At 36.5% G+C, this 18,511-nt stretch overlaps 1 protein-coding gene across 1 annotated transcript; it reads right to left on the bottom strand.

Annotated features, from left to right (window-relative positions):
- Window positions 1-437: 437 nt before the first annotated feature.
- LOC118272886 (transcription factor Sox-8) lies at window positions 438-16,545 on the bottom strand. The gene is made up of 3 exons (XM_035589603.2): window positions 15,949-16,545; window positions 3,700-3,846; window positions 438-1,562 (listed from the first exon to the last, which is right to left on the bottom strand). Exons 1-3 carry the CDS (start codon window positions 16,059-16,061, stop codon window positions 1,160-1,162), a joined length of 663 nt encoding a protein of 220 aa, XP_035445496.1. The 5' UTR covers window positions 16,062-16,545; the 3' UTR covers window positions 438-1,159.
- Between the last annotated feature and the right edge of the window lie 1,966 nt (window positions 16,546-18,511).

The raw sequence follows: 18,511 nt of genomic DNA, 5'->3' as shown, positions 1-18,511 counted from the left end.
CGAGTGCGCGACCCGCTCGGGCCGCTGCGTATGCGCCGGAAGCGACGGACGGGTAGGGGTCGCCGCCTCGCCGCCTATCTCGCTTGCATCGTATGACAAGGACCTGTAGGCATACATCACCACTTCTCAGAAATATGGACTGCTCGTTTAAATTAATTATCGGAGATAGTTACTTTTTTGAGCAACAAAGCCGTGTCCTAAATGTTACTTCTCAAGCCACAAAATAACTTGATGCTGTATGGGTGATAAATATAACCACTATTATTAAGTATGACCGATTCGCTGGCTAGGAATTACTCTTAACAGTTTCCTTTTTAAATCATGTTTAACGTTTACCTATATAGTTTGATTACATGATTAGTTATATCGATAAATAACTACAAATTTTAATTAAATGACTCACGCCATTAGTAAAAACTACAGTATAAAAATGAATCTTAATGTAGAACATAGAAAAATATATTTATTAAACAACAGAATTGTTATGAACTACAAATTAATTAATCACAATAATAACTTATCTAATAATATAGGGAGAGCCACTATTTATTTATAACCTACGCTTTAATTTCTACTTATCCATACGCTTTGGAACTTAAAGAATTTTGTAAAGTACCAAACTAACACAACTGGCACCCAGACATAATATGAATTTGAATGCGGTTTCTTTACTGACATTGCTTATTTTACTTATTTGACATAACTAGAGTTAAAAACCATTTAAACACTATTAAAAATAAGTTAAATTTAGGTACATAACACTGTAATCCGACAATAATTGATTTAACTTTAACTTTGCATAAAATATAAAACATATTTCTGGTACATAGGTACCTAGATATCTAGATTTGTTGATAATATAACATTTGGTCCAGTAGGTAGTTAACATTATATAATAATAATTTATGCAAACTTTAACCTATTAAATATTTATTCAGCTTACACAAATTAAACGCACGTGCGCGCCGCGCGCCGCCTCGTATAGTGCTTACATGTCTACCCAATTATATTTACAAGAGCTACGTGACCTATTTTATAAGTTACAAAAAATGAGCGGCGATAAAATATTCCGATCTTTTGATAAAGCTAAGTAATATCAATAATATTACTAAAAGTCTTTGAGACACCAACGTGAAACCACTTTCTCGAGATTTTTAGTTTAAGGGTGTCCGGGATAGTGCGACCAATCTGCTCCACATGCGTGGTGAAGATGGGGCGGTACTGGTGCGTACAGAGGCGGAGGTGGGTGTTGGAGGCTGTGGGTGTATCGCGGTTGTAGCTCGTGGTAGTCCGGCACAGAACCCGACTTTATTAAATATTGCTCTAGTTCAGCATTGTCCGGCGGGCCGTCCGGCAACAGTTCACGAGTTATGTCCGGCATGCCAGCTAAAGCAATCTGGTCTCTCTCTGGCGAAGGCTCCCTCTTGGGTCGGACTGCTGAAGTAGGCTGGGGTTTGCGACGGCGAGGCTGATATTTGTAGTCAGGGTACTCCTTCTTGTGTTGTGTTCGAAGTTTATCGGCTTCTTTGATGAACGGCAACTTCTCATCTTCACTCAGACTCCTGCAACAATGGGTTCCCGTTCATATAAACGTGTAAATAGTATAAAGACATATAAATAAGTGTGTGACATTAGGTAGAATTGTAGATTAAAGTCAATACAGTTTTGTGCGCCATATTGGAGTGAAGAAACTGGATTTATTCGTTAATACTCTAGTCAGTAACAGGTAGATTTGATAATAAACCGTTGAGAGACGTTAACTGTTTGTGTTTCAAGATTCATGAAATCTAGGAAAAACAATTTAAGTTTATTTAGCAACAATAAATCATCACTGCGTAAAGTATTTATGTTTATTCTTTATTAGGTAGGTAGGTACATAATGTACAGTAAATATAATATTCAGGTAATTGAATACCTGAGTACGAGTTTGACCTTTGACTTTGCTAATCTACTTGATCTGGATCCGCATCTCGAGAAGTGAGCCGAGTGCGCGTGATGACAGTGTAAGAGAGCCCACCAATCACAACAAAGCAATCAGGCTCACTTCACCGACTGTTTTCTTTGATGATTCGAGAGTTTGCTCTGTTAGCAGTAGTATAAAAAATACGTAGAGCGCCTATCATGTATTTGGTGTGATATCATATGCGTAATAACCACATTTACTCCTTAGGTGCCTATTGAAATGCTAATAAGTATTTATGTATTGGATAATGGCCTGCCGTTGTAAGACTACTAAAATTTACAGTGTAGGTAAATGTTTTAATTAATATAAGAATCTCTGTATATAAAAATTAATTGCTGTTCGTTAGTCTCGCTAAAACTCAAGAACGGCTGGACCGATTTATTCAGATCTTGAATTATTTATGGAAGTCCAGAAAAGGTTTAAAAGGTGAGAAAAAAAATAGTTTGAGGCGGTACGAAGTTTGCCGAGTCAGCTAGTAATAATTATAATCGAAACGTTCGAAGCATTTGCTTAAAAATCTAACCATAATTATTCATGAAACTTAAATATACTTCGATTTAGTATTGGTGCAAGATCCATTTTAAAAATGATCACAGCGCTCGATAGCTGATTTCTACTTTCTTGTTCGCGTCTCGTGTCATTCTCGTCAAAAGCTTGGAGCTTCGAGCGCCGTACGCGGGTGGCCTACGACAAGTTGTTTTTACGATCTTTGAGCAGTACTTAGTGCTTATTTGATCCCGATGTTCGGAAATAGTACTGGCTTCAAAGAATTCTCATCATTCTGTAGTGGATGTTTAACGATTTCATCAAAAATATCTTATTTTACACATTCACATTGAGCTACGTAACATTTTTTAAAAATACTTATGTTTTTTTATTGTAACTTCACATCGTACATCCCATATGTTTTACTTCAAAATATGTTTCCATACAATCTTTTTGAACTCCTTTGAATACCTAATATTCAGGTGTCTACTTAGATCACGATACTTAACGTTTTCCAAGTCATTGATAACAAATGTGACAGTACCTATACTATACGTATAGGTATTATGTACCAGATCAATTACAAATTGAAATCTATAAATACTTAAAAAGTTTACGTATTACTGTGTGTCAGCAAATTTTTGTTAGAGATGAATCTAACGCGAATTTGTTCCACAATTTTCTATTTGAGCGAGCCGAAGTGGAAACAGTTAGAGATGTTATCGCGCCAGTTAGCGGCGATAGCATTTTAATGAGTAAACAATCGATGCACGCCGCGCTGTTGGACGCCGCACGCGCACCTCGGTCGGCAACCGGCTAGCTTCGACCATGGCCCGTAGGTACCGACCGGTGGTTCATATTTTCGTATTATCAACTTCACTCGGATATGACTTGAGGAATGTGATTTAATTACACCGTATTGGAGAATGAAAGTAGTGATTTTGTCTATGTCTATACATATATTTTGTAGGCAGTTTTGTTAAACAAAGCAAAATTAATTTCACTTAGTTGCAGAGTTGCTTGTCAAAGGTCATTTCGGAATTTAAGATCAAAATTAGGTTTATAAAACATTTAGCTAACACATTTTGCATACATACAATTATAATTACAATGATCCGAGTATCTATTTCATATTTCGTAGCAATAAGTGCTACGGCGTAGGCACTTCGAATAAATCTTAGTTGATCAAGAAAAAATTACAAAATACCTTGATTAAATTGAATAAAAATACAAGTTGAAATTAAACTTACTTCCACATAGAACCCAGCGACTTGCTAAGCTCTGCGTTGTGTAACGCGGGCCGCTGTTCAGAGAGGCGCCTGCGCATGGCTTGTGCGAATACCATGAACGCGTTCATTGGTCGCTTCACGTGTGCACGACGCATGCAGCCGCCGCTCCTGTTGAAGAGAATAAATTATAAGTTTAGTAAATAATTAAAAAGAAAATAAGAAGGAATGGGGTGTTTTGGTTTTGAGGGGGACAAATCAGCCAATGATCCGCCTTGGGCAGGCGAGAGGGAGCAGTGCCGGCGTAGGGGCCACTGATACTCCGGGTGAAAATATTGTGGAGCCCACTTGAGGGAAGCAATATCATGTGTTAGTTTTTTGCGGATCCCATCGGAGGCGGCATCGGCGCCCCCCAGAATTTGTCGCCCTGGGCCTAACGCCGGCACTGAGAGGGAGTGTCAGACTCTTACTAACTAAAAACAACCCCGTTCCTACTCCAGCTTTTCGAGCTGGAGACCTAGTAAACCCGCTAGGTAGTCCGCAGAATGGGGTGTCTAGCAGCAGCTTACTAACCTTTGCTAAGTGACGTAATACGTAACAAAATACCGTAATGGAGCTTTCTGTAGTCGTTTCTGTATATTACAATTACAATCTTATATTCCATGAAAATTCATATCTGTCTCGAGGGTTGACACATTGAACCTCGTAAGGGGCTTCTAAGCACGAAGTTAACGAGCCTCTCGACCGAACAGGTACTCGAGTAGTATACCAAATCAATACTTCCACCTTAACCTCAATATTTCATTAACTAGTCAATACTTGCTAAAAACTAAGAGCTACTTGCTGGCATTAGATGTCTCATTAAATTAAGAACAGGTTAATAAGATAACTTCAAAGTAAAATACTTATAAATGGTGAATCATACATAGTATATAAGACCTAACAATTTTAACTGTCATACACATAATGCATGTATTGTATAAACAAATAAAAAACAACTATTATGAACATATTGATATAAAACTTTAAAAATGAAACGTACAAATGTTAATATCAAACACCATACTGTTTTGTTTGGTAACAGAGTTACAGAGCTATAAATAGTTCGGTTTAGACCCATATCCGAACAAAAAACCGATATTGACATAAACAATATGAAATGCGCACTTGAGCGGGCGCGGCCGACACTGCTCAAATTGGTTTAGCTTTCGGCGCGCGCCCGATAATTACTAGGTAACCAAACCCATCAAGCGACGACGACCAACGACTATAAAGAAAATAAATTACGATTTACCCTTTATGTATGGCGCAGTGAACAGTGGTGCGTCTGCGCAGCGAACATTTGTAAACAGCCCAAGTGGCGTGGCCGCACGACTCACGTCATTTTACGCTCGTAAACATCTCTTATTTTATTACTTTTTTATTTTCTAATGCTCGTTCGGGTTTCCTTGCGATCTGAATGCTGACAATAAATTATGTTTTTTTCTTCAAACACTGACACGCCACTAAAAGTCGATCGATTTCTAACGGATTACTCTCGGGAAGTAATATGAGGAGAAATAATCACCTACCGCTTCGGCGAACTTCAGCGGTTTCCTTGTTTATTACTCAGAACGAGTTCTCATAATGTAAAACATTTTTATTACACTAATTCTAAACTCACGAATGAATAGACTGTAGACGCCTATTTAGATATTTCTATAAGGTTAAGAGCAGTCACCTCGTGATGGTTTGAGTAATTTATTTAAAACTAGATTTACTAGCAGTTGAACCATTAAATACTTTAACTTTCCGGTAATCACTCCACTTGCGTACTCAAGTCTAAGAGCTTTTTAAAGCTCACCATAGGTATCTTTACGTAGGATGCATTGTATCGGTAGCCATAGTCGAGCCTAGACACGTGCTAAAAATACACGCAAAAGTCATTGATTATAAAGATACTGAAAGATTTTCACATCTGTACTTACAAGTTACACCTTCTTGAAACTACAAGACGGTCAAGATTTAAAACACTAATCGAATGAATCATAAGCAAAAAAGCCAGTAGCAGCGCGACAATCGCCGCGTCGTGTGTCGCGGAATGCTGCTCATGAATATGAGCCTCTAGCATGGCTTGAAACTAGTCGAGTTCTTCGTCAAAACAATACGTGAGTAAGCCGATAACATAATAATTAATTTAGTATGTCTCACGAAAGTTACAATAAAAGCAAAAAAAGCTTCAAAAACGAACAAATTAGAGTGCATAGTTGTCTGTCCATCATAACTGTACAAGTGTACATATGGACGCATCCTTTTGTATTACAGATTGAGTACTAGTTTTTGCTGTGACAGACCCTCCGCGCGCCGCCATCTGGTTAGTAACATCGCGGCTCCTGACAATCACTGATACCGACTCCTGCTTAATTGCTGCAAGTAACATTATGTGCTTCAACTCTTATCTACTTTTATAGCGATCACTGTGATTTATATGGCACCACTGGTATTATAGAAATGTTCGAAAATTTGTTAGTGATGCAATTTGAATTATTTGGTATATTAGTATCTATGTTACTTAAGGAGAGTCTAGTATATGTAACTAAAATAGGCATTGGTAAATTACACTTATAGAAGACCTTCTGTTGTCATATGTAATCGGTCAACGTTTGGTGGTAAGCTATGATGCGGAGCTTACGATGGAGCACGTCTACTCCTAACCAACCTATTCACTCGGGCCTTGAAGATACCCAGATTATACCTATCAGGAAAAATAGAGCTCCGGCAAGGATGAAGCAGTTCGCATCAGGAAGCTTAAAGTGAAACGCTTCGTGTAAATAGGTGGGATATCCATGAAACGGTGGCGCTTGTGTTGTGGTTCCATCTGTGATGTTGTGACTAGGGGAAACAAGTTTCGCAATTCCCCCACACATTACCGAAATATATCCGTCATTAATTAAATAGAATAGTTTGGATTGGACAGCTACAAAGATTCTAATGAGGTGAAAGCTCTGAGGTTTCTTAATCTGCCTACTAGTAACAAAAGCTATCTATAGTTATTAGGCAAATAAATAAAGAAAATCTATACATATGTTGTGTAAGTAGACAATCTCCACCTTCGCCTCGAAATAGTTACCAAACATTACAGCATTAAAATTTTAATTATTAAAAAACTAATAGACGACATGTCAATGACAAAAAGTTTTATAGTCGCGCGCGCAATGATTTACTACCAGATTTCACAGTCACCCGTCTGCCGTACATGTGTATATGTTAAGGATTTTTAAGTACCATAAGTATTAGTTGCTATACGTACCTATTTTATCTACAAGTGCTTCGGTTTTAGGCACAGTGGGCACGTGTTTATTATATCCAATTATATCCGCGTTACTCAATCTTGTTTAAGTACGTACTTACTAGTTGTGCTTTTGTTTTTAAACTCCAGTCGGTTTTGTTTCAAAGTTGGTGTTGATAAATGCGATAAGAAAGTACCTAAGTTTAAATAAATTGAGTTGAAGAGTTTGGAGTTGGGGACCAATCTAAAAAACCTTTGATAGTGCCGTTCTCTTAAACTTTGCTCAAACTTCAACTAGAAAACCAAATTGATTAATTATTTTGGAAATAACATGAACTTATAGAGACTTTTCTCTGTAAGGCAAGTAAGTAAAAACCAAAATTAGTTCTAGGATAGCGTTGGGTAGACCTTTGTCCAGCAGTAGTCGGAATCGGGGTGATATGATGAATTCCGCACAAAAAAAAAAAGATATTAAAACCCCTAAACTTCTATTTTAAGAAGCTAAACGCAAACTTGAATGTGATTGTTCCAAAACTAGTGCAAAGCTTTCCACATTCTTAGACCTCATGGGGTATTTTGTGGACAAAACGAAATACACACATAGGTAAGTTATATACCTAACTACATAAATGTTTTTCAAACAATTGAGCTGTTTAAATATTACACTCTGAAGGCTACTACTACTTTACACGTGTCGATTTTGGCCAAGTAACAACAATATATGCCTAGGCATGCTTAACCATTGTTTTATTAACCATTGTTTAGAATAGCTCAGCGCCCCAAATGTTGACCCGTAAAGGTAGTAGGCAGTCAATGTGATTGATGTGTCTAAACAAAGGTACGGTTACATTTGAAGTAGTATTACTAAATACCTAAAACACGAACGTACATAAAGAAGTAAATACCAGCTAGCTAACTTGCTAGCTAGGCTAAACATTCTACAAAAGTGTACCTACTGTGTTCTTTTTTCAATATCATTTATTTTCAATTTCTTTTTCATATACCTAGTTATGAAAAATATCACAATGTTTTAATTTAAATAGTGATTTCATTTACAGAAAATCACTATTTAAAGTAAATGTCTTATTTAATGCTTCTCAAAATGCAGAAAAACTCTATTTGTTTATGTATAAAACTGTCAGTGAAACTGTGTAAAAAGAGTTTTAGGGGCACAATTTGCCTAGGATAGGTATTTGTGCATTTGCATGCGCTGCGAGGCCAATGGCTGAGGAAGTCATAAACAGAGCAGATAGCTGTCATCTGTGAAGATCCCGCCCACGCTATTTCTGCTTTTCAGTGTTGCGCCGACGCAGCCGCCCACCGTACTGAGGTATTAGTTTGTTATTACACATAAATTTGCCAAGGGAACGTGCATTAGACAGTTTGTTACCGCCAAGCTCATTAGTTGCAACGTGCTGCACGTTTGGACTTATTTTTATACATAGTTTTCGTGTACCCAAAGATTTAAAGACATCTATTGTTATTCCGGGTCACGACGCAGAAGAAAATTCTAGTGTGAGGAGTGCAGTTTCTTATGTTAAAACAACTCATGGCTTTCCAAAAAACTAAAGTCTATAAAGTAAAGGCTATCTTATCGATATCGATCAGAATAAACTAAAGAAATTCATGCGGAAAATGAGTACCACATGCCGTTCGAAGAACGTGAGAATCGTGAAATGTATTTGACCTTATCTAAAGTTGGTACTTTTTAATTAGTAGTATAGTAGTATAGTATAGTAGTATAGTATAGTAGTATAGTATAGTAGTATAGTATAGAGCAGGGGTGGCCAACTTATATGTACTCGCGATCGACTTTTTTCTAAAAGTTCCTCGCGATCGACTTTTTTTTTCTAAAAGTTTCTTGCGATCGACCTTGTATACAAAATATTTATGTGTACACATAGTTTAGTACCAAAAATTTTGAAGTTTTTTACGTAATTTCTGGTCCGCGATCGATCAAAAATGGTCTCGGGATCGACCGGTCGATCGCGATCGACCTGTTGGCTACCCCTTAACATTGATAGTATATCGTATAGTATATAGTATAGTATAGTATATAGTATCTTCAAGGAATATTACCAACCAATTACTGGACTGTGTAAAATTAGGATATTAATTGAAAGTTTATTAAGATAATATTCGACTAATTAATATTGATTTTTGACGTCGAATAGTCATTGTAACTGTAGTACCAATCAATAGTTCCTCTGCTAATTGTTCATTATAAAATTCTGGTTTTGATAGTTTTTTTTTGTGGAATCACAGAACGTAATTTGAAAATAATGTATTATTCCAAAAATTATACGTGATTAATGTTAAATGCTGTTTTTATCTGAAAATCATTTTAAGTCATCGTATTTGTCTCAATTATTATTTTCGTTCTCAAAATTTGAAATCGTGACTTCTGAAATTATTTCCATCCAAAGATTTCTGTATCAGCAAATCAGTGACAAAACAAAAACAGAAATGTTTACACCCAAAGCGACATTAAAGTCTCCCCTTTTAAGAGACGGTCTTGAAATCTTATAAACATCCCCACGACCGCAGTTATCTCGACAGTGGATGTTACATCGGCTATAAAACAATTAATGGCGCTGTAAAACCCGACAGTAGCTGAAAGATGACTTTTAAAATCATTATTGTACCACTCGAACGCTTTTTATCATCGAATAATTACCGAGTGATTAGATTAAATGTAGCACCTGTCTCAAGTGTCCCTGGGAAAATTTCTATCAATTTATAGGGGTGCTATAGGGTATAGATACTGAGTATCGGAATCCAACGAATATAGGTAGGGACATTCGATTTGAATGGGGGAAAATTTTCTCACAGAATTCCCTGTAGAGCAAACATGGTGGTTTTATAAAATTATCGCGTTTTGAAATGAATTCCGATGGAGGGGTGAGGGTCTTGTTGGAGTATTTTGTCTGTTTTAAGTGTAAACACGATATTTATCTACTCATACAACTTAAAGGGTTTTACAAAACGTCACTGTGTCTGTAATTACATACATTTTTAATTTTTAATGTTAAGAAACTTACCACCGTACTCAGAGTCATTTAATGGTTACTTAACCCAGTCCTTAGCAATTGTTTTCAATACAAAATCGTTACTAAGGTAGTTTAAGAAATCATTAAATGTCTGTTAATAGTAAATCGGAAAATAAGTATATACTACAAATGATAGGAAGCTTAGGCTTAGCATTAGTAGACAAATACGAACGGTTTGTTCTAATATTTACTGTCTAACTCAAAAGCTTTGTTCAAGGATAATTAAATGACAAGATTGTTGAAATTGTATTATGACATCTATGTCGGTATTTTACATAGAGTCGAGACAGGGCGCACCCACCTACAGATGCGCCCTGTTTACAGATGATAAGCAGAGTTCCGCGAATGCAATCCGATTGGCCCTTACATCCCGGAAATGGAAGAATTCTATTATTTGTTATTATAAATATTATGACCTACTTATGTGTTTTAATCCTAAATACATTTATTGATATTTCGAACAGTCACTAAAGTTTTTAAAGTTCCTAGTTGAGATTGGAGATTTAGTTGAGTGTAAACAAAAATCTGGTTTGCATGCTCTATACACTACTTTGTACCTTACACCAAAGATTACCTAAATGTATATCATACGATACGAAGCAAAAAATACACAGTTTAGCTAATAATATGAGAGTGTCACCTACTATTACCATTCAATGAACGAAGAAATCACAATATTCCTTAATAAGTCCTTGACTTACATTAGCCAGCCAATTACCAGGCATCAAGAGGGGTGGCAGTCCATGGGAACTCGTAGACCACATCTGTGTCCACAAAGCACTGATAACGTGTACTCGGCACGATATCTTTGTCAATAACTAAGGGACTCACCTAACTACGTAGTCACGGGAAATACCTAAGTAAGTTAAAACATTCAGGAATCATTATTTTGTTCTACCATCTGTGTTGTGCGTTGCAATGTCTTTGCATTGTTCTCACATATATGTTTGTATAATTAATGATTGGAAAAATGTATCAGAGAAATTTTAAAGATTTATTTTTTAAAAGAGTAACGAATGGAATTTCTTCCACGTTCTTCTCCATTCTAAGCTACACTTTGGAATGAGCACCTAACTTCACTGACGGTTAGACTGATAGACTAAAGTACCTAAGTAAGTATATGGTTTAATTGGAATAAATGATTTGACTTTGACTTTTGTAAAGTTTTTTTCATTTATTTGTTACAGCGTGGTACTTTTTTAGGTTTGAACTTTCATCGTATGCCAAATAAAGGTTTATGACAATGTGTAACATAGTCACGTACCTATATCTACCAACTTGTTTTTAATTCTTTTGTTAAGCGGTTTTTTTTAATCATCCAATGACTAATCCCGCATTGGGCGAGGCGAGAGGGAGTGTCGGACTCTTACTGACTAAAAATCCCCGTTCCTACTCTTGCTTTTCGAGCCGGAGCCCCGGTAAATCCGCTAGGTAGTCCGCAGCTCCGGATCAGGAAGTGGTTGAAGAATTTAATTCTGAACTGAAGAATTAAGATACTACACATAGTACCTACAATGATGAAATGAAAAGAGTAGGTATACATACATTTTCTTATATAGGTAGGTACCTACTAGCTGGGGAGTTAAGTTAGCACTTGTTATCCCCCAAATTCATCAAAATATCTTAAATCTTGACTCCCTTTTCTAAATCACAGTAATTTCTTAGATAAATACAAAGTGCTAGATAGATTTTGAACCTTCCGATTCAAAACCGAAAGTCGAGAAGAGTCACAAGACAATTATGTCTAAGTATGGGCAAAGGTTACGTAGTCTGTAGAAGGCATCGCGAATAACGTTTAGCATGTAGTGTTGTTCCTAGTACCTACCAGTTGTACTGTGGCCGATATTAGGGCCGCGGTAATGAGCGGGTGCTGGGTACACGGCGGTGCGCGGCGCGGTGTTAACCGCGCACATTACCAGGCCCACGCTAAACAACACACGGTGCCGGCCAGATTACACTCTGTCAATATTTGAAAGTATCCCGCCACTCCCGGAACACTTCGATGAAGTTGTTTATTATAAGGCCGTGCAAGTATTGCATTTCAAGATAGCATTGCGACTTAAATTTGGTAAGGGAATCAAATTCCTCTGGGTATTTCAGGCGACAACGAAAAAATTGGATACAAATTCTCAATTTTGACATAATATCAACTTATTTAGAATTAGGTGTAACCAGTGTAACTATAATTAAAGTTAACTAATTAGGGATTCTCATTGATAAGCAAAATGTAGACGTAGACGTAACACTGGCTATTGTGGGATAAGAAGATTTAGATTAAACTTTAGCTTATCCGCAAATAAATTGCGGTTGATTCAAGACGTGTCATTTTAATAATTAAAAATGGTTCAGTTATTAGTAAGTAAAAACAAAAACCTTCTATAGACTCTGTCACTCAAGTATCGATAAGCAGTGAAAGCAATAAACACTTATCCCAAAAGCATGAATGAAGCCGCGGCCAAAGTTTGATGAAAAGTTCAAATGTCAAGATGTAACAAGTGAGCGCGAGTGAGGGCGCGAAGTGGCCTGTTCAAACAGGGGTTGTGTTGCGGTGAGTTCCGGCGGCACCTGTGTGTCTGTTTGCACACACACTTACACGCCAGGCTACAATCACTGCGCAAACCCACGGGATGTTTGCCTGCACCGGTGAGATCAACGCAGGCGAGGAAATCTTAATCTGAAGCGGAGCTTTGAACTCACTAAATGCTTACCAAAAGACCAACTAATTGATCGAGGAATTCCATAGATTGAAATGCTCCAAGTTTTAACGTTGGGTGCAGTATGACGAAGATATACATACGCACGTAGTCTCGAATCTTAAAGAGTGCGAATTAAATCAATTATCGACGTGAAACATGCTAAAAAGGAGAGACTTGTAGATGTTCATATTATTTGTACGCAGACGTAAGATATCTTCAAAACTAGTACACAAATTACAAAATAGTTTGGAAGTAAAAGTATATTTTGTTTTATTACATCCAAAGTATATTTTGAAACAAAGAAAACCTGGTATAAATATAATAACCGAACACACGGAAGTTGTTAATATGCTGCCGAAAATGACTCTTTCGCATACGTAGTCTAATTTGTAGTTTATACGGACGTATCCGATTCTCATATAAATGGATCATTTAAAAGTAGGCGATGTTTAGCTAGAATAGGGCTAGTTTGAGATCCCGGGGACTCCCGGCCGACGGCGGAGATAAGCTCCCCGTAATGTTTGCGCAGGCGTATTTTATCGCTACGCCACGCGGAAATAAATTGGTACCAGGCAGGAAGGGAACATGACAAATATTGTCCCATGATGTTAGGTGGCCTAGTACCAGCGAAAGGAATATAACTGAACGGAGAAGTATGCATGGGAACGGATTGTCTTAATGGTAAAATTAATATCAAGTTGCAATGCAACTGCTCTCGTAACTCAAAATGGTATTTTGTTGTATAAAAAGAGAATTGACAAAACGTCTGAAGTTTTTAACCCCTGTTCCATAGCGGTATAGTTAGTTACTCATTTCAGTGACTCAATTTTGTGACCAGACATTTATATTTTCAGAGAAGTGGATGATTAATACAGAATCAAAATACAGAACAGTATATAAAAATACAAAAGAAGTTATAGTTATATCTTTTCGATTTACTACAAATATTAGATTAGCCATAGGCCATTGGTATCTATAATTGTTTTTTATATGCGCCCGCGCCCACTCTAGCCAAAGATAGTACCTAACTGTTTTTTTCTAAGTAGGTATTTCATAAAGATGACAAACCGACAGTGACCATTATGACTGACCAAACAGATGTATCCAGCACGAATACAGTGGCAATAGGACAATAATAAGTTTTAGTTTGAAACTTATCAACATTATTTTTAATAGATTTTGCGTACTGGCATTGTCGGTACATCTGTCACTAATAAAGAGAGATATCTTAGTAAGTGAATGTGGTCTTGAAGTCCCAAAAAGGGGCCGATAAAAAGAACCGACGCGGTTGATAGGAATTTAATAAACAAGGACCAGATAACATAGTGCCTATTCAATTAGAGGCGGTAATCGCGTGTCGGTTTCATGTACACCGCCCCATTGACCCAGGGTCAACATTAGCTAGATAGTTACTCTATTTAGGTACTTATGTATAACTAATTACGGAATAATTCATCTTATATGGGGTCACTTCAGCAATAAACGTTATACGATAAACAAATGAGCTTTTAAAGCGAATTTATTGTTCTTTAATTATTTATATCGCTGTAACCAATAGGTATTTGTGCGAAGGTAACCTTCATCGCGGGAAAATAACTGGGAATATCACGTGGAAATATTTTTATCGCTGTTTGAGTATATCGTCGTATGACGGACGATATTTTAGTATTGTATGTACTCGTATGAAAATAATCTTCGATCAACAATAGTTGGTATTGTTGATCGAAGGAAATAATACTAAAACATAAGTAGATAATCTGAAATTAAGACACAATTATTTTTAGGGGTCTTTCAAATGAAACTAAGGCGAATAAAAAGTTTAAGTAAATTTAGAATTCGTTGAAGTAACCATTTTTAATTGCCTTCTTTATCGTAATTGCGCTTTGTAACGGAAAAATGTTAAACAAGTCCTTAAAAGTTTAGTAACAGAATCAGTACATGTAAAGACCAAATGTTGGGGTTGGAGAGTAGCTGGTTTTTTGTGAGGAGAATAAAATATTAGGGGAAAACGTTTAAGTGACATATGACATAGTAGAACAAAACAAAACAAAGACAAAAAGTAAACGTTGCTTGTTTCATGACCTGAAACTATTGTATTAAAAGCTTTTGAAAGTTCAAAAGCAGATTAATAGTTACTTATTTTATTAAATGTCTGTATCTACAAAATCCATGTTGAACTTATATTAATGGCACATCGTAAGAGGTTGTGGTAAAAAAGTCCGAGGGGAAAAAATCGGAGGTTGTAGCAATAACCTCACCTTTACATAATAGGGGTTTGCCATAATTGCAGCATAAAAGGTTCAGGTTCATCAGAGAGAGTTACTGCACGCTTTTGGCAAATTATGATACCCCATGGACCCGTGGTAATTTAAGGGTTGACGAAAACTTATTCTGCCCAGCCATTCTGGAAGGCAAATAGAAAAAAGAATTTCCATTGCGTTAGAATAAAAAGCTTAAGACGTAGTTTAAAAAAACAGGAAAGAAAAAAATATTATTGAAGTTTTCGTTAGTGCTTTTGTTTTTAAAAATATTATTTTCTGTAAATAATGGCATTATTATGAAACACATTTATTTTTTTACTCGAGAAAACGTAATAAGAAGATGACTTAATACAGTTTAATTAATGTGGTGGTGTAATCAGTGGATTAGGAAAATTACAAAAATCTCGGTAGGGATTTCTTATGGGAATTTCACATGGGATTTTTGTGATATGATAGTAAAAAGGGATGTTAGTATGTAAGACTTTGTTTAACCGTACACGTTGAAAAAAAAATTGATTTAATATTCTTTCTTCTAAAAATAAGAAAAAAGTTACTTTAAAAACGTCAAAGAACTTGAACTGAGGTCACAATATTGAAATAATTTTTATGTTTGACTTTGTTGATGGTGCCTAAATGTATACAGGTACTTAATAATGTTCAAAATACACTAGGTAACTAAGTAGTAACTTGTTAAACGAGTCTGGTTAAGTACCTACTAACTGATATGGAAAATCACTACACTTTAACATTGAGAGATTAGGTGAACGGAAATATAAAAACTAAAAAAAGCTTATCATATTGAGTAGGAGCTTTGAATTATTATAAGAGGTGCCTATGATAAAGATAGCAGGCAAAAATCTTTGTCTAAATGCAACGATGTTGTTTTTAAAAAGAAAATAGTCTAATAACTAATTTAATAAATATTGTCACGCAGTATTTAAATTGTGTAAAAGAGCAAATAAATAAAATTATGACCTATCTAACTACTAGGCACCTACCTCGTCGGCTGTGGCACGATGCTGTCATAGTTGAAACTTTCCAGCAGTTTTCCGACTGCCTCATTGATTTCCAACTTGTCACAGGGCCGGTCGCGATCCTGTTCCCAGCTCATTGTCACCACTAAGTTTACAGAACTTCAAACTTCAAAAATTCGAATACCGCGAAGAATTTTTTCAAACGACGCAAGATGAACGCGCGTGCGGTCGACTCGCGCGCATAGACTATAAAGAGTTCCTTATGCTCTGCGCATAACTATAAAAATGTTTGACAGAAGGGGCGCGCGCGCCGGTCGCTGATACGTCGGGCTCGTATTTGTTTACTTATCGATTACTCATTATAATATTGCGCTTTAAAGTAAATAAACTTATAAAATGTACGCGAGCTAGCAAACATTATCGCCAGATACCTACTTATAAATAAAACAGATATTTTCGGTGCTGAAATTATTTAAAAACGGAAAGTGACTTTTTAACTTGTATTTGAAGTCGATACGGTTCGTCAACAAACTTTAACTGCGCTATGTTTTTATAATAGGTATAACAAATGTAGTGAAAACCAATACAATATTTAAAGACTACTTAATTTATATTCCTATTTTGTATTAATATACGCGCGAGAGTACTGCAAGTTTTCCAAGATTTCCCTTCAGTGGTGTAAGTGGGCGGTGCGCTTGCGCATGTAGCACCGCCTCACGATGTCATTGGTGCGCTCGGCCGGCCGCTCTGACGTCACAGCGCCCGGGCCTTTATCTACGTGATTACTGGAGAAGCCAGGCACCTGATAGTGAGCAGTATGTATAGAAAATATGGCTCCTACTCTGCACATGCAGTTTGTTCGAAGAAAAACATGTTTTCAACTAGCTTTTAGATAGGAAAATTGTAGCATCTGCTTTAATCTTTCAGAAACACGTGTCGATAGGAAAATAATTACTCAACTGCTGGAGTGGTAGTGTTAATGTCTGGTAGGTACGTGTTACGGCCACGCAACATGATCGACGGTCCACTAACACATGCAATTAGTTGCTTTTTATTAAACCTTCCACTTCGTAGCAATTAGCACGATCTAATTTTGTACCCACTTCGCGCAATGTAACCGCTAATTGAGTTGTCAAGGTATGCGGTAGGTAGGTAAGCTATCGTTTGTCGAGTTAGCGAAACATTTAGATACCTAGTACCTGCAACTGCGTACATATAAATTGAGACATATGTTTATTTATACTTATATTATAACAATTTCAATTTATAACAATTTGCTACAGAATTGTTGAATATTTAGCATGTGGAATATCCAGCTACGTTTTCTTATTTCTTTGAATTGTTGATTCATAAATGTAAAATTACATTCGTAATTATATTATGTATCTTATAAGGGTCTAATAAAAACTGTGGTTTCCCCTAAAATGGTTGAGACATTTACTTTTTGATTATGTTCAATTTGTAACTACAAAAAATTATAAGTCGACTTAAATACATAGAGAACAATAATTATTCTGCCGGAATGCCTACAGGACAGTCACAGGACGTTTTTGTCGACTATTTATCATAGGTTTATGAACTTAAAGTACAAGGGAGGTTACCGGAGGCCCAATTACCCCTTTCCCAATCTTCCCAATCCCGGATTCCCGAACAACCCTTAAATTCCTAACCCCCAAAAGGTCGGCAACGCACTTGTAATGCCTATGGTGTTTCGAGTATTCATACCATGCCGTGGGCGGCGGCAATTGCTTACCACCAGGTGATCTGTTTGCTTGTTTACCATAAATTAAAAACGATTAAGGCAATGATTTTTTTAATGTTTACAATTTTGCTACGATGCTGCTACGAAGTGCTACGAAAAATGTAGTCAATGTGTGACAAATGGGATAGTACCTAATAATAGAACTTGAATAATATCAAAGCCCAATAAAATTGTAATCTTACTTAATCGTATAGCGAACAAACACTAAAGTAAGAAATAGGAGGTGGACACTGCACCCGAGCTGTGTTTTGTCGGCCATAACCTTTGCGCGTAGCATTTGAATAGTCTGTATTTGACTTAGAGTACCTATTCGATATTCTAAGGTTTTTAATTATTGTGGGAGCTTTACACAGAAACAGGTTGCCATTACGAATGTGGTCGGTACCGGTCGGTGCAGGCATTTATCTTTTAGGCTCGTTTACGAGGCATGGTATTTTTTATGCAAGATCGTTGATCGGTGCCTTCCGATCTTTAGGTAAGCACCCAAAGTTTGCACCTATCACAACATCAGCATTACACACCGAATATTTAGCAACTAATCTTACTTATCTTATAAAGTTCTTGGAGTTTTTGAGCAAGTTTGTAAGTAGGTATATTTGTTATTCAATCATGTCAAAATACCATAAGATATCCGCACGAAGGGCTTGATTGTGGTCTAAAATAACACACATATTAAAAAATGCCAGTTTTTATTCAATGGTTTTAACATGCGGTGAAGATTGTATAGATAAGTAGTTCTCAATTACTAGATACTGTTTGGTTTATGGTTTAAAACAGTTTGCTTTAAGGACCACGAATAGTTTTCAGTCACAATTCTGGAGCTGG

Source organism: Spodoptera frugiperda, chromosome 4 (assembly GCF_023101765.2).
Source record: "Spodoptera frugiperda isolate SF20-4 chromosome 4, AGI-APGP_CSIRO_Sfru_2.0, whole genome shotgun sequence".
Taxonomy (NCBI): Eukaryota; Metazoa; Arthropoda; class Insecta; order Lepidoptera; family Noctuidae; genus Spodoptera; species Spodoptera frugiperda.
Note: the sequence above shows the minus strand (reverse complement) of the source record. Positions and strands in the feature narration are given on the sequence as shown.